General features: G+C 52.1%; 1 protein-coding gene across 1 annotated transcript; it reads left to right on the top strand.

The window, feature by feature from the left end:
• The first annotated feature begins 14,255 nt into the window (after positions 1 to 14,255).
• Positions 14,256 to 16,103, top strand: LOC136054465 (uncharacterized). The gene has a single exon (XM_065745744.1). The coding sequence runs from the start codon at positions 14,256 to 14,258 to the stop codon at positions 16,101 to 16,103; it is 1,848 nt and encodes a 615-aa protein (XP_065601816.1).
• Positions 16,104 to 16,338: the final 235 nt, after the last annotated feature.

The raw sequence follows: 16,338 nt of genomic DNA, 5'->3' as shown, positions 1-16,338 counted from the left end.
TCAGTGCTGCCGCCGTGTGGTGGGATTACAATACTGCAGGCGCTGGTCAGGGGAATTACCAGCACCGCGCATGCGCACCGAACAGGCGATAATGCGCATGCTCAGAACGGCGGCGGCGCTCAGTGCTGCCGCCGTGTGGTGGACTCCCGGTACTGCAGGCGCTGCAAAGAGAAATAACCAGCACCGCACATGCGCACCGAATCGGCGATACTGCGCATGCTCAGAACGGCGGCGGCGCTCAGTGCTGCCGCCGTGTGGTGGGATTCCGGTACTGCAGGCGCTGGTCAGGGGAATTACCAGCACGGCGCATGCGCACCGAACCGGCGATACTGCGCATGCTCGGAACGGCGGCGGCGCACAGTGCTGCCGCAGTGTGGTGGAAACCCGGTACTACAGGCGCTGGGCAGGGGACTTACCAGCACCGCGCATGCGCACCGAACCGGCGAAACTGCGCATGCTCAGAACGGCGGCGGCGCTCAGTGCTGCCGCCGTGTGGTGGACTCCCGGTACTGCAGGCGCTGGTCAGGGGAATTACCAGCACCGCGCATGCGCACCGAACCGGCGATACTGCGCATGCTCGGAACGGCGGCGGCGCTCAGTGCTGCCGCCGTGTGGTGGGATCCCGGTACTGCAGGCGCTGGTCAGGGGAATTACCAGCACCGCGCATGCGCACCGAACCGGCGATACTGCGCATTCTCAGAACGGCGGCGGCGTTCAGTGCTGCCACGGTTGTCGTGGAAATCCGGTACTGCAGGCGCTGCACAGGAAAATAACCAGCACCGCGCATGCGCACCGAATCGGCGATACTGCGCATGCTCAGAACGGCGGCGGCGCTCAGTGCTGCCACGGTTGTCGTGGAAATCCGGTACTGCAGGCGCTGTACAGAGAAATAACCAGCACCGCGCATGCGCACCGAATCGGTGATACTGCGCATGCTCAGAACGGCGGCGGCTCTCAGTGCTGCCGCCGTGTGGTGGCAACGCGGTACTGCAGGCGCTGGTCAGGGGAATTGCCAGCACCGCGCATGCGCACCGAATCGGCGATACTGCGCATGCTCGGAACGGCGGCGGGGCTCAGTGTTGCCACGGTTGTCGTGGAAACCCGGTACTGCAGGCGCTGGTCAGGGGAATTACCAGCACCGCGCATGCGCACCGAACAGGCGATACTGCGCATGCTCGGAACGGCGGCGGGGCTCAGTGCTGCCGCCGTGTGGTGGAAACCCGGTACTGCAGGCGCTGCACAGAGAAATAACCAGCACCGCGCATGCGCACCGAATCGGCGATACTGCGCATGCTCTGAACGGCGGCGGGGCTCAGTGCTGCCGCCGTGTGGAGGAAACCCGGTACTGCAGGCGCTGGTCAGGGGAATTACCAGCACCGCGCATGCGCACCGAATCGGCGATACTGCGCATGCTCGGAACGGCGGCGGGGCTCAGTGCTGCCGCCGTGTGGTAGAAACCCGGTACTGCAGGCGCTGCACAGAGAAATAACCAGCACCGCGCATGCGCACCGAATCGGCGATACTGCGCATGCTCAGAACGGCGGCGGCGCTCAGTGCTGCCGCCGTGTGGTGGAAACCCGGTACTGCAGGCGCTGGTCAGGGGAATTACCAGCACCGCGCATGCGCACCGAATCGGCGATACTGCGCATGCTCAGAACGGCGGCGGCTCTCAGTGCTGCCGCCGTGTGGAGGAAACCCAATACTGCAGGCGCTGCACAGAAAAATAGACAGCACCGCGCATGCGCACCGAACCGGCGATACTGCGCATGCTCTGAACGGCGGCGGGGCTCAGTGCTGCCGCCGTGTGGAGGAAACCCGGTACAGCAGGCGCTGCACAGAAAAATAACCAGCACCGCGCATGGGCACCGAATCGGCGATACTGCGCATGCTCTGAACGGCGGCGGGGCTCAGTGCTGCCGCCGTGTGGTGGAAACCCGGTACTGCAGGCGCTGGTCAGGGGAATTACCAGCACCGCGCATGCGCACCGAATCGGCGATACTGCGCATGCTCGGAACGGCGGCGGGGCTCAGTGCTGCCGCCGTGTGGTGGAAACCCGGTACTGCAGGCGCTGGTCAGGGGAATTACCAGCACCGCGCATACGCACCGAATCGGCGATACTGCGCATGCTCAGAACGGCGGCGGCTCTCAGTGCTGCCGCCGTGTGGAGGAAACCCGGTACTGCAGGCGCTGCACAGAAAAATAACCAGCACCGCGCATGGGCACCGAATCGGCGATACTGCGCATGCTCTGAACGGCGGCGGGGCTCAGTGCTGCCGCCGTGTGGTGGAAACCCGGTACTGCAGGCGCTGCACAGAAAAATAACCAGCACCGCGCATGCGCACCGAATCGGCGATACTGCGCATGCTCGGAACGACGGCGGCGCTCAGTGCTCAGTGAGAAATTTTCCATATTTCTCCCTAAACTGTTGCCCCGTATTGTCACTCTTTCACCCCGAACTCCAGTCACTTTTGGGGTCACTCAGGGTCCCTTTTAAATTCTCTTTTTTGGGTTCCCCACTTTTCAGGGTCACTTGGGGTCACTTTTAGCATCTCTTTTTAGGGGTCTCCCTCTTTTTCGGTCGCTTTTGGGGTCACTCGGGGTCCATTTTAGGATCTCTCTTTCGGGGTGCCCTCTTTTTTGGGGTCACTTTTGGAGTCACTCGGGGTCCCTTTTAGGTTCTCTTTTTTGGGGTTCACTTCTTTTTGGGGTCCCCCTCTATATATCCCCTCTTTTCATTTCAGAGCGTAGGACAGACCTGCATCACGTGACCGCGTGCTTCCAGTAAATACCACTGAGCACTGGCCCAAGGAAGAACACGAGCCATACGCCGATCATCATTCATTCCAGATGATATCACTATGCACTGGATGTCTGTATGAAGGAAGGCTCACCCTATAGTTAACTTGATGGCTGGTTCACTTTGTGAAGGGGTGGAGTGTATGGGAACTGTTGAATCTTGGCCTGAAGCACTGATGGATCATGTGAGGTAAGCACTGAGTCAGCTGCGGGAGCACAGGTGAAGGCAATGCACCTGTGACTGGAAGGGGTGGAGTTTGGCTCCACCTCTCCCAGACCCCATTTAAGGACTGACCACGACTGGGGAAGGTTCTTTTGTTGGAGATCCCCCTCCCCTGTGGAGGTCCAGGCAAGCCTTGACCTTCAGTGACAGGTGAGCCTTTCCTAATTTACTGCTTGTCTTTATACCACCTGGATAAGTCATACAAAAATACATTGTCCACCTTTGTTATTTGGTGTGGGTATTATTCTTCTGGGGTATTCACTGCGCACACCCTAAGCTTCAGCTGTAAATCCTCGCTTTTTTACCCCCAAAGTCTAGCCCCTAGTCCTTGCTATTCCACCCCATATTCCTGCCCTAAGCCCTCACCGTTTCCTCCCAAACAGTAGTCCCAAGTCCTCATTATTACCCTTAAACTCAGGCCCTGAATCCTTGCCATTTCTTGCAGTTTCACCCTGAACTTCAGCCTCACAACTGTGAGGCCCAAATCCTCGCAGTTTCATCCTATATTGCAGCTCCCAATCCTCTCTCGCTTTCCCCAAACTCCGTATAGAATTCCTCACTATTTCTCCCCAAGTTTCAGTCCCATGTCTGGCTGTCTCACACCAGTGTCCAGCACCATATCCTCGCAATTTCATCCCAAATTCTAGCCCCTAACCCTCGCTGTTTCTGTGCTAAACTCCAACCCAAAGCCTTCTCTATTTAGCAGTAAACTCCATCCCCAAATTGGAGCTGTTTCTCTCTAAATTCCAGCCCCAAATCCTGACGATTTCATTGCAAACTTAACTCCCGTGTCCTCACTACTTCACCTCAAACTTTAGTGCCAAAATCTCTGGTATTTCACTCCATAATTTAGTCCAAAATTCTTGCTCTTTGCCAAAAAGATCCCTGCCCCAAATACCTGCTGCCTCACCCCAATTCTCCAGCCCCCAGTCCTCGCTGCTTTACTCCAATCCTCCAGCCTTCAATCCTCACTGTTTCACCCCAAACTCCACCCCTGAAGTCTTGCTCATTCACCCCAAAATCCAGCCTTAAATCCTCACTGTTTCACCTTTGATTCCAGCCACAAGTCCCCGCTATTTTGCCCCAAACTCCAGCCATAAATCCTTGCTATTTCACCCCAAACTCTAGCGCCTAGTGCTTGCTATTTCCTCCAAACTCTAGTTCCCTAATCCTCATTGTTACCCTCAGACTCAGTCCCTTTAATCCTTACAATTTCTCCCCAGACTCAAGTGCCAAATCCTGGCTAATTCACCCCAAAACTCCATCCCATCTTCTCAGTATTCCACCCCCAAACTCCAGTCCTGAATCCATGCTGTTTCCCCCCAAACTCCAGCTCTAAATCCTTGCTTTTTCTCCCAAGAGTCTAGCCCCTAGTCCTTGCTATTCCACCCTACTTCCTGACCCAGGCCCTCGCTGTTTCCTCCCAAACTGTGGTCCCAAACTGTCACTGTTTTCTCCCATACTGTAGTCCCAAATCCTCACTATTACCCTCAAATTCGGGCCCTAATTCCTGCAATTTCACTGCAGACTCAAGTGTCATATCCTGCCTAACTCACCCCAAGCTCCAGTCCTGAGTCTTTCCTCTTTCACCCCAAGGTCCTGTCCCAAATCCTCGCTGAATTCACCTCAAGCTCTGGTCCCAAGTCCTTTGTATTTTTGCCCAAGCTCCTTTCCTCAATTCTCACTATTTCACCCCAGACTCAAGTGCCAACTTCTGGCTAATTCACCCCAAACTCCATCCCTGTTTCTAGCTATTTCACACCAAACTCCACCCCCAAAACCTCACTAATTCATCCCAAACTCCTGTCCCATGTCCTCGCTGTTTTACGCCAAACGGTAGCCCCAGACCCTTACGATTTCACCCCAAACTCCAGCACTAAATGCTCGCTGCTTCACCCGAAGGTCTCACCCCTTCTCCTTGCTATTCCACCCCAAATTCCTGCCCCAAACCTTCACTATTTTGTTCCAAACACTAGTCCCAAATCCTCATTCTTACCATCAAACTCTGGCCCTAAATCCTGCAGTTTCACCCCAGACTGTAGTGCCAAATCCGGGCTAATTCATCCAAAACTCCATCCCAGCTTCTCACTATTTCACCCCAAACTCCAGCTGCCAGCCCTTGCTACTTCCTCTCTAACGGGAGTCCTGAATCCTCACTATTACCCTCGCACACAAGACCTAATTCCTTGCATTTTCACCCCAGGCTCAAGTGCCAGATCTAGCTCAAAACTCCATCCCAGCTTCTCAGTATTCCCCACCAGGCTCCAGCCCCAGATTTTCATGATTTCACCCTAAACTACTGGCCCACGTCTTCACTCCTTCACCGCAGACTCGAGTCCCAAACCTACGCTCTTTCACCGCAAACTTCTGTCCCTGTCTGGGAGTGAATGCTGAGAGTCTCTGTCCGTAGTTTGTGCCTCTTTGTGCTATAGGAGCAAGGAACTGTGCACGAGCAGAAGTGCGGAGAGGAAAAGCGCATCTGCGAAACCTTTCCCCACCGTTTTACCCTCTGATTCAGAGTGCTGGCACCCTGAATTTCAGCCATTTTATCCTTGCTGTCTCACCCCAAACTCTGGCTTTAAATCCTCGCTGTTTCACCCCAAACTCTGGCTTTGCTACCTCACCCCAAACTCAGGCTCTAAATCCTCATTGTCCCACCTCCGATTTTTGCCTTCAATCCTTCCTGTTCCACCCCAAACTCCAGTCCCAAACCCTGCTTCATCCCAAACTCCTGTCCCATCTCCTCGCTAGATGCAAATGTAGATGCGAAGTTTACGTGCTACTGCAGACCCATTTCATGACCGTTTTTTCCCCAAGGGATTTGGGGTGCTAATCCATGTTGGCAAATGCAGGCTGGGAATTTTGACTGTTTCCATCATACACCCCTTCCGACCCAAACCATTCTACGATTGGGTTTCAGGTTTTAAAAGTACAGAAAACAAACCCACAAACTTTTGGGCTCGCGTTGATCTCAGCCTGCTAACAGGTCAGCAGTTCCCGGGGTCGTCCTTTTTCCCCTTGATGGAAATGGGTGTGAATTTTCTCTTACTTTCTGCTACCTGTGGACTTGCCCTGGATGTCACAGCGTTTCAGGTCTCACTGAGAGCGGCCTGCTGACTGCAACGGCTGATTCCCTCTGCACTCCGTGATGCATCCACCGGGACGGGCGGACCTGTGCATGTTGGGGCTCAGGTAGGACTCAGAGTGCCACATTTATGTGTTGTCAGGTGCTGTACGCTGCGCAGACAGATGCTGTGTCCAAATCCTCACTGTCTCACCCCAAATTCCGACACCAAATCCTCACCCTTCCGCCTCAGATTCCTGCCTTAAATCCTCACTCTTCCACCCCAAACTCCGGCTATAAATCCTTGCTCTCTCACCCAAAACTCTGGCTGTGATTGCTGTCTCTCTCACTCCAAACGACTGCAAAAACTCCTCGCTATACCACGCCAATCTATGGCCCTAAATCCTTGCTGTTCCACCACAAACTTCGGCCCTATCTCTGTACTTATCCACCCCCAAACTCCGGCTTTAAATCATCGGTCTCTCAACCCGAACTCTGGCCCAAAATTTTCGCTCTCAGCCCAAACTCTGGCACTAACTCCTCGCTATTCCACCCTAAACTCTGGTCGTAAATCCTGGCTTTTCCACTACAAAATCCGAACCCAAATCCTTGATCTCTCACCCAGAACTCCAGCTTTAAATCCTCGCTCTCCCACCCCAAACTCCAAGCCTAACTGTGGACCCAGCTCCTCTCAAAATTCTGGCCCCTGATCCTCGCTGTCTTTCCCTTTTGCCCAGCCACACATCCTCGCTGTCTCGCCCTTTTATCCGGACCTAAATCCTCACTTTCTCATCCCAGTGTCTGGCCCTAAGTTCTCCCTCTTCCACTGCAATTTCCAGCCGCAGATCCTTGCTCTCTCTCCCCAAGACTCCAACCCTAATTCCTTGCTCTCTTACCCCAAATTCTCATCTTAAATCTTCACTGTCTCTCCCCATGCTCCTGCCATGAATTCTCGCTATTCCAGCCCTAATTTCAGACACAACTCCTCGCTATTCTACCCCAAATTCCGTCTGTAAATCCTTGCTATTCCACCCCATACTCCGGCCACAGATCCTCATTGTCTCACCCTTATCTGCATCCCAAGATCCTCGTAGTCTCAACGGAACTCCACCTGTACATCCTTCCTATTATCCTTGATATTCCCTCCCAAACTCCAGTTCCCAGTCCTCACTATTTCAACACAAAATCCAGCCACGTGTTCTTGATTATTACAGCACACTCCAGCCCAAAGCGCTCACTATTTCATCATGTATTGCAATCCCATATTCTCCTTTTAAATCTCAGAACAGCCCTACTCCTCGCTATCTCTATCCAAACCGCAACCCTAAGTCCTCATTATTCCAACCCAAACTCAAGCCCTAAATCCTTGCTGTTCTACCACAATCTCCGCCTCTAACTCCACACTGTTCCGCCCAAAACTCCGGCTTTAAATCCTCGCTCTCTCACCCCAAACTCGGACTTCAAATCATTGGTTTCTCAACCCAAACTCAGGCCTTAAATACTTGCTCTCTCACCCCATACTCTGGCACTAACTCCTTGCTATTGCACACTGAACTGCAGCCCTAACTGCTCTCTGTCTCATTCCAAACTCTATCCCTAACTCCTCGCTATCTCACCCCATCATCTGGCTTTAAATCCTCGCTATTCCACCCCAAACTCCCGCCCTACATCCTCGATATCCCACTCAAACTCCGACCCCACCCCAAATCCTCGCTCTTCCACCCCAAATTCTGATCCCAAATCCTTGCTACTCCACCTAAAATTTCTGGCCCAAACTCTTCCCTGTCTCTGTCGTCTTTCTCCCTGACTCCTTGCAGTTCCACCTCAAACACTGTCCTTAAATCCATGCTACTGCAACACTGACTGCAGCCATCAATCTATCCGGCGATACTGCGCATGCTCGGAACGGCGGCGGCTCTCAGTGCTGCCGCCGTGTGGTGGAAACCCGGTACTGCAGGCGCTGGTCAGGGGAATTACCAGCACCGCGCATGGGCACCGAATCGGCGATACTGCGCATGCTCGGAACGGCGGCGGGGCTCAGTGCTGCCGCCGTGTGGTGGAAACCCGGTACTGCAGGCGCTACACAGAAAAATAACCAGCACCGCGCATGCGCCCCGAATCGGCGATACTGCGCATGCTCAGAACGGCGGCGGCGCTCAGTGCTGCCGCCGTGTGGTGGGATCCCGGTACTGCAGGCGCTGGTTAGGGGAATTACCAGCACCGCGCATGCACACCGAACCGGCGATACTGCGCATGCTCGGAACGGCGGCGGCGCTCAGTGCTGCCACGGTTGTCGTGGAAATCCGGTACTGCAGGCGCTGGTCAGGGGAATTACCAGCACCGCGAATGCGCACCGAATCGGCGATACTGCGCATGCTCGGAACGGCGGCGGCGCTCAGTGCTGCCACGGTTGTCGTGGAAATCCGGTACTGCAGGCGCTGGTCAGGGGAATTACCAACACCGCGCATGCGCACCGAATCGGTGATACTGCGCATGCTCAGAACGGCGGCGGCGCTAAGTGCTGCCGCCGTGTGGTGGGATCCCGGTACTGCAGGCGCTGGTTAGGGGAATTACCAGCACCGCGCATGCACACCGAACCGGCGATACTGCGCATGCTCAGAACAACGGCGGCGCTCAGTGCTGCCGCCGTGTGGTGGACTCCCGGTACTGCAGGCGCTGCACAGAAAAATAACCAGCACCGCGCATGCGCACCGAATCGTCGATACTGCGCATGCTCGGAACGGCGGCGGCTCTCAGTGCTGCCGCCGTGTGCTGGAAACCCGGTACTGCAGGCGCTGGTCAGGGGAATTACCAGCACCGCGCATGGGCACCAAATCGGCGATACTGCGCATGCTCGGAACGGCGGCGGGGCTCAGTGCTGCCGCCGTGTGGTGGCAACCCGGTACTGCAGGCGCTACACAGAAAAATAACCAGCACCGCGCATGCGCCCCGAATCGGCGATACTGCGCATGCTCAGAACGGCGGCGGCGCTCAGTGCTGCCGCCGTGTGGTGGGATCCCGGTACTGCAGGCGCTGGTTAGGGGAATTACCAGCACCGCGCATGCACACCGAACCGGCGATACTGCGCATGCTCAGAACAACGGCGGCGCTCAGTGCTGCCGCCGTGTGGTGGACTCCCGGTACTGCAGGCGCTGGTCAGGGGAATTACCAGCACCGCGCATGCGCACCGAATCGGCGATACTGCGCATGCTCGGAACGGCGGCGGCTCTCAGTGCTGCCGCCGTGTGGTGGAAACCCGGTACTGCAGGCGCTGGTCAGGGGAATTACCAGCACCGCGCATGCGCACCGAACCGGCGATACTGCGCATGCTCGTAACGGCGGCGGCGCTCAGTGCTGCCCCGGTGTGGCGGAATCTTGGTACTGCAGGCGCTGGTCAGGGGAATTACCAGCACCGCGCATGCGCACCGATCCGGCGATACTGCGCATGCTCAGAACGGCGGCGGCGCTCAGTGCTGCCACGGTTGTCGTGGAAATCCGGTACTGCAGCCGCTGGTCAGGGGAATTACCAGCACCGCGCATGCGCACCGAATCGGCGATACTGCGCATGCTCAGAACGGCGGCGGCGCTCAGTGCTGCCGCCGTGTGGTGGAAACCCGGTACTGCAGGCGCTGATCAGGGGAATTACCAGCACCGCGCATGCGCACCGAATCGGCGATACTGCGCATGCTCAGAACGGCGGCGGCTCTCAGTGCTGCCGCCGTGTGGTGGAAACCCGGTACTGCAGGCGCTGGTCAGGGGAATTACCAGCACCGCGCATGCGCACCGAATCGGCGAAACTGCGCATGCTCAGAACGGCGGCGGGGCTCAGTGCTCAGTGAGAAATTTTCCATATTTCTCCCTAAACTGTTGCCCCGTATTGTCGCTCTTTCACCCCGATCTCCAGTCACTTTTTGGGTCACTCAGGGTCCCTTTTAAATTCTCTTTTTTGGGTTCCCCACTTTTCAGGGTCACTTGGGGTCACTTTTAGCATCTCTTTTTAGGGGTCTCCCTCTTTTTCGGTCGCTTTTGGGGTCACTCGGGGTCCATTTTAGGATCTCTCTTTCGGGGTCCCCTCTTTTTTGGGGTAGCTTTTGGAGTCACTCGGGGTCTCTTTTAGGTTCTCTTTTTTGGGGTTCACCTCTTTTTGGGGTCCCCCTCTATATATCCCCTCTTTTCATTTCAGAGCGTAGGACGGACCTGCATCACGTGACCGCGTGCTTCCAGTAAATACCACTGAGCACTGGCCCAAGGAAGAACACGAGCCATACGCCGATCATCATTCATTCCAGATGATATCACTATGCACTGGATGTCTGTATGAAGGAAGGCTCACCCTATAGTTAACTTGATGGCTGGTTCACTTTGTGAAGGGGTGGAGTGTATGGGAACTGTTGAATCTTGGCCTGAAGCACTGATGGATCATGTGAGGTAAGCACTGAGTCAGCTGCGGGAGCACAGGTGAAGGCAATGCACCTGTGACTGGAAGGGGTGGAGTTTGGCTCCACCTCTCCCAGACCCCATTTAAGGACTGACCACGACTGGGGAAGGTTCTTTTGTTGGAGATCCCCCTCCCCTGTGGAGGTCCAGGCAAGCCTTGACCTTCAGTGACAGGTGAGCCTTTCCTAATTTACTGCTTGTCTTTAATACATTGTCCACCTTTGTTATTTGGTGTGGGTATTATTCTTTTGGGGTATTCACTGCGCACACCCTAAGCTTCAGCTGTAAATCCTCGCTTTTTTACCCCAAAGTCTAGCCCCTAGTCCTTGCTATTCCACCCCATATTCCTGCCCTAAGCCCTCACCGTTTCCTCCCAAACAGTAGTCCCAAGTCCTCATTATTACCCTTAAACTCAGGCCCTGAATCCTTGCCATTTCACCCCAGGCTCAAGTGCCACATCCTGCCTAATTCACCTCAAAACTCCGTCCCAGCTTCTCGCCATTCGGTGCCAAACTCCAGCCCCAAACGTTTACTATTTCATCCCAATCTCCAGTTCCTTTGTTCTCACTGCTTCACCCCAAACTCCAACATCAAACCCTCTCTGTTTCGCCCCAAGCTCCAGCTCTAAATTCTTGCTATTATATCCCAAACTGTAGCCCCTAGTCCTTGTTATTCCTCCCCATGTTCCTACCCTAAACCTGCCCTACTTCATTCCGAGCAGTAGTCCCAAATCCTCATTATTACCCTCAAACTCTGGCCCCAAGCGCTCACTATTTCCTCCCAAACTAAACTCCAAAATCCAGGCTAATTCATCCAAAACTCCATCCCAACTTCTTGCAGTTTCACCCTGAACTTCAGCCTCACAACTGTGAGGCCCAAATCCTCGCAGTTTCATCCTATATTGCAGCTCCCAATCCTCTCTCGCTTTCCCCAAACTCCGTATAGAATTCCTCACTATTTCTCCCCAAGTTTCAGTCCCATGTCTGGCTGTCTCACACCAGTGTCCAGCACCATATCCTCGCAATTTCATCCCAAATTCTAGCCCCTAACCATCGCTGTTTCTGTGCTAAACTCCAACCCAAAGCCTTCTCTATTTAGCAGTAAACTCCTTCCCCAAATTGGAGCTGTTTCTCTCTAAATTCCAGCCCCAAATCCTGACGATTTCATTGCAAACTTAACTCCCGTGTCCTCACTATTTCACCTCAAACTTTAGTGCCAAAATCCCTGGTATTTCACTCCATAATTTAGTCCAAAATTCTTGCTCTTTGCCAAAAAGATCCCTGCCCCAAATACCTGCTGCCTCACCCCAATTCTCCAGCCCCCAGTCCTCGCTGCTTTACTCCAATCCTCCAGCCTTCAATCCTCACTGTTTCACCCCAAACTCCACCCCTGAAGTCTTGCTCATTCACCCCAAAATCCAGCCTTAAATCCTCACTGTTTCACCTTTGATTCCAGCCACAAGTCCCCGCTATTTTGCCCCAAACTCCAGCCATAAATCCTTGCTATTTCACCCCAAACTCTAGCGCCTAGTGCTTGCTATTTCCTCCAAACTCTAGTTCCCTAATCCTCATTGTTACCCTCAGACTCAGTCCCTTTAATCCTTACAATTTCTCCCCAGACTCAAGTGCCAAATCCTGGCTAATTCACCCCAAAACTCCATCCCATCTTCTCAGTATTCCACCCGCAAACTCCAGTCCTGAATCCATGCTGTTTCCCCCAAACTCCAGCTCTAAATCCTTGCTTTTTCTCCCAAGAGTCTAGCCCCTAGTCCTTGCTATTCCACCCTACTTCCTGACCCAGGCCCTCGCTGTTTCCTCCCAAACTGTGGTCCCAAACTGTCACTGTTTTCTCCCATACTGTAGTCCCAAATCCTCACTATTACCCTCAAATTCGGGCCCTAATTCCTGCAATTTCACTGCAGTCTCAAGTGTCATATCCTGCCTAACTCACCCCAAGCTCCAGTCCTGAGTCTTTCCTCTTTCACCCCAAGGTCCTGTCCCAAATCCTCGCTGAATTCACCTCAAGCTCCGGTCCCAAGTCCTTTGTATTTTTGCCCAAGCTCCTTTCCTCAATTCTCACTATTTCACCCCAGACTCAAGTGCCAACTTCTGGCTAATTCACCCCAAACTCCATCCCTGTTTCTAGCTATTTCACACCAAACTCCACCCCCAAAACCTCACTAATTCATCCCAAACTCCTGTCCCATGTCCTCGCTGTTTTACGCCAAACGGTAGCCCCAGACCCTTGCGATTTCACCCCAAACTCCAGCACTAAATGCTCGCTGCTTCACTCGAAGGTCTCACCCCTTCTCCTTGCTATTCCACCCCAAATTCCTGCCCCAAACCTTCACTATTTTGTTCCAAACACTAGTCCCAAATCCTCATTCTTACCATCTGTAAAAGACAGAAACTGTTTTTCCTTTCGTTTGTCTCAAAGCCTGCTTTGTTAGGCCTCTTCTGATGATAAGACTCTGACTGATTAACTGCTGGTTATCTGGAGGGGTGTCATGGTGTCTCATTGTCTCTGCTTACGGTTGTAAAGATAAGCAGGAATGGGTGCAAATAGTTTTCTCCGTGGGGGTACGGCTTGGAGAAGCTGACCACCACAAATCAATGCGCCTGCATGGCAATGAAGGCAACATCCGCTCCTGGCTTATCTGTTGGGCCAGACATGTTACACAAAAAAAACTCCTGTGAAATGGGGGATAAAAGGCCTTCACTGAACTACGGATTTTTGGGAGAAGAACTTTCAGAAAAGAACTTGGGAGAAGAACTCCCAAAGAAGAAATCTTTGAGGAGAACTCCCGAAGAGACTTAGGATGGACCCTGAGGCCTGCTTGCTGCCATCTCCCATCCCCCGCGGTGACCGGACAGGTTCCTGAGATCAACGGACCTACTACGAACCTCGCTGGATCCACGGTGGTGATTATATCTCTCTTGCTTTCTGCCAAATCTCCATGCTTTTCATCTCTTTTCTATCGCACACCTTCCCTTCCCCATATCCCTAAGCAACTAGTATTTGTAATAAACTGGTTGGGCTAACATTTGACCCGTTGTGTCTTAATCTCGCCCTCGGGTATACATATACATATAAAGAACCTCGTCTCCCTCCTTTATATTGGAGCGTGACATTTTAATGGCGTAGTCGGCAGGATACCCGACAGTGAGAGTGTTGTCCTTCCAGGTATAGTTGATGTGTGTACCTTCTGGAGTTGCCCGGAGTGATATTTTTTGATAATCTAGATGTGAGTGCCTCTCCAGAAAGAATCACTCCGCATATTGAGTTTTAAGTGTGAAATTTGAGCTTTTTTCCCGTGTGTGCCTCCTGGAGTTGTAAGGAGTGATAATTGTGATAATTTAGACGTGTGTACCTCTACAGGAAGAATCACTCCGCATATTGAAACTTAACTGTGTCTTTGGAACTGTTTGTGTGTATGCCTCTCGGGAACCTATTAAGTAATTTTGAGTCCCGTGAAGATTATTGTGCATTCTCGAAATGTACGGGTTCCTCCTAACTTAGGTGTGGGGTTTGAAGGTTTTTTTTTGTTCTCTGTGTGGTTTCACAGGGAAGTGAGAAGCGATTTACGTATTTGCATTTTCTTTGATCTTCTTTGACTTTTGCATGCTCCTCTCAGTAAACAGAGGAGTGATTTGAGCAATTGCATTTGTTTGACTCGAAGTTTTGGATACTGTTCCCTCTCTCTTTCTACGTGTAGATTTTTCTGCACATTGAGAAATGAGCGACAGGATAGTCACAATGAAAGGTGAAGATGTGTTATTTGACCTTTTAGAAAAGCACGGTGCCAGACCCTCCTTAACAGGGGTAGAGTGGGCACGGCAGAACTGGTATAACGTGCAGAGCGTCTCTGACCGTATTAGTGTTTTGCAAAAGAATGCTCGTACCCGAGCTGGAAAAGGAAAGGCATTTATTTGTGCGGTATTGGGTTCGGCTCTGGTTGCAGCCATAGAATTCCGCGACCAGCAGCTTAAAGCAGAGAGTGAAGCTTTACAAGCACTGCAGGAATCAGTTAAAGTAAGTCAGGAGCTGATAAAATCTCTGCAAAATCAAATTGCAAACCTAGAGAAGCAGTTAGAAAGGGAAAAACATAATTCTGATCTGTTGCAAATGGTCTTAAGGGAAGTGTTAACGGGTAAGGATGCTAGTGATACTAGTACACCTCAAGAGAAAACTTATCCAAGGGAAGAATTGCAAGGTATAAAGGCAAATATTGACAAATTAGAAGCTCCCCCAGCTCAGTTGCGTCCTTTAATAAAAACTGAGTATTCATACGATAATGGTGAGCATTTAGATCCTCAAATGAACATTAAAGAAATCCCTTTCTCTACTACTGAGCTAGCAAAATTGAAAAGAGATTTTGGCCGCTCTCCTAAAGAATCAGAAACAGAGTACGTATGGAGGGTCAGCCTCACGGGTGGAGACCAGATACTTCTAACCGAAAAGGAGGCTGAAGGTTATTGGGGACCAGGAGTATTTTTAACTACTGGTAACAATCGTGCTCCCTGGTCCCTCACACAGAGAGCTGCCTATTGGGCAGGTGGTCTTAACCCTCTTGAAAGAGGAGACCCCCTTGCCATTACTGGGACAATTGATCAGTTAGTAGAAAGTGTTCAAAAGGCTGCTTGTCTGCAAATGATGTATGATAGAAAGCTGCAGCCACACCATGAATCCCCTATGATGATGCCTGTTGATCCTGAGAGAATGACCCCTCTTATCAGGGGGCTTCCTGAATCATTAAAACCTATAGGTATACAACTACAGGGAAAAATACAGGCTGTGCCTCAGGGAGAAAGAATTCAGGCAGCGTCAGAAGGTGCTGCAACCCCTAATCGTCTGCAGTCAGGATGCAAAGTATGGACGTGGGGGGAGGTTGCCCAAGAATTAATTAACTATGGGAGAAAATATGGACCAGTGACTTCCTCCAACAGTAAATTTGAGATAAAGGCAGTGAGGCGTGCAGTGGCCAATTCGACCCCTCCCCTATCTAACCGGGACCCCCACAGATCTAAAAGGTTCTCATTTTCAGTGAAACCAAGTGGGCGAAATATAAATCATAAACGTAATAGTTTTTGGATGCTGGGCCGGCAGAAGGGCATTCCGCGAGAACTAATGGATGGATTGCCTACAGACAGATTAGAGAAGTTAGTTAATGGCTGGCCAAAACAAAAGTCTGAAAGAAGTGACACTCCACCTCCTAGTGCCCCCAACTTCGGAATCAGTACGGGCACTAGGACCGCAGGAAAACTAATGCTCTCGCCCCTCTCAAGTGAGTGGGGGGGAGGAGGGTGGATGTACATTAGAAAACTTACAACAAAAGGAAATGACCTGTTAAATACGCTTAGAAGTCTAGGGATGCCTGGGAAAAGGAATACCAAAGTACCACTCACAGGATTATTCCCTCATTTTAACCATATTAACAAGCCCCAAAAGGGCAAGCCGATGTCCTCTTTTGTTTTACAGAAGACCCCCGTTGGACCTCGACTGAACACAGAAAGGCAGACAGCTGACTTTAATCTTTTGTGTTTTGGGACAAATACTGAAGATTTGATCATACTAGAACGCTGAATATACCTCTTGATTACATTGTATTTGGGTTGCATAGTATCGTGTTTCAGGTTGTTGTGGGTGTGGGTGTTGTCTTTAGGTCTGTTAAACTTCACACTTGGGTTTGAGTTTTCACAGGTTTTGCTGGCTTACTGGCTGCTCCCTGCACAGTAATGCCATTCCTTTTGATCACTTCTTCTACCTCTTTTTATCAAACTGATTATGATTTGCATGTAACTCTGCTATGGTGTTTCCA

This window comes from Cyrtonyx montezumae, unplaced genomic scaffold (assembly GCF_038088225.1).
Source record: "Cyrtonyx montezumae isolate F1298 unplaced genomic scaffold, pur_monq_1.0 scaffold_1, whole genome shotgun sequence".
Taxonomy (NCBI): Eukaryota; Metazoa; Chordata; class Aves; order Galliformes; family Odontophoridae; genus Cyrtonyx; species Cyrtonyx montezumae.
Note: the sequence above shows the minus strand (reverse complement) of the source record. Positions and strands in the feature narration are given on the sequence as shown.

What these genes read in the sequence shown, in the direction of transcription:
- LOC136054465 (XM_065745744.1), top strand. Translation starts at nt 14,256, where the DNA reads ATGAGCGACAGGATAGTCACAATGAAAGGTGAAGATGTGTTATTTGAC.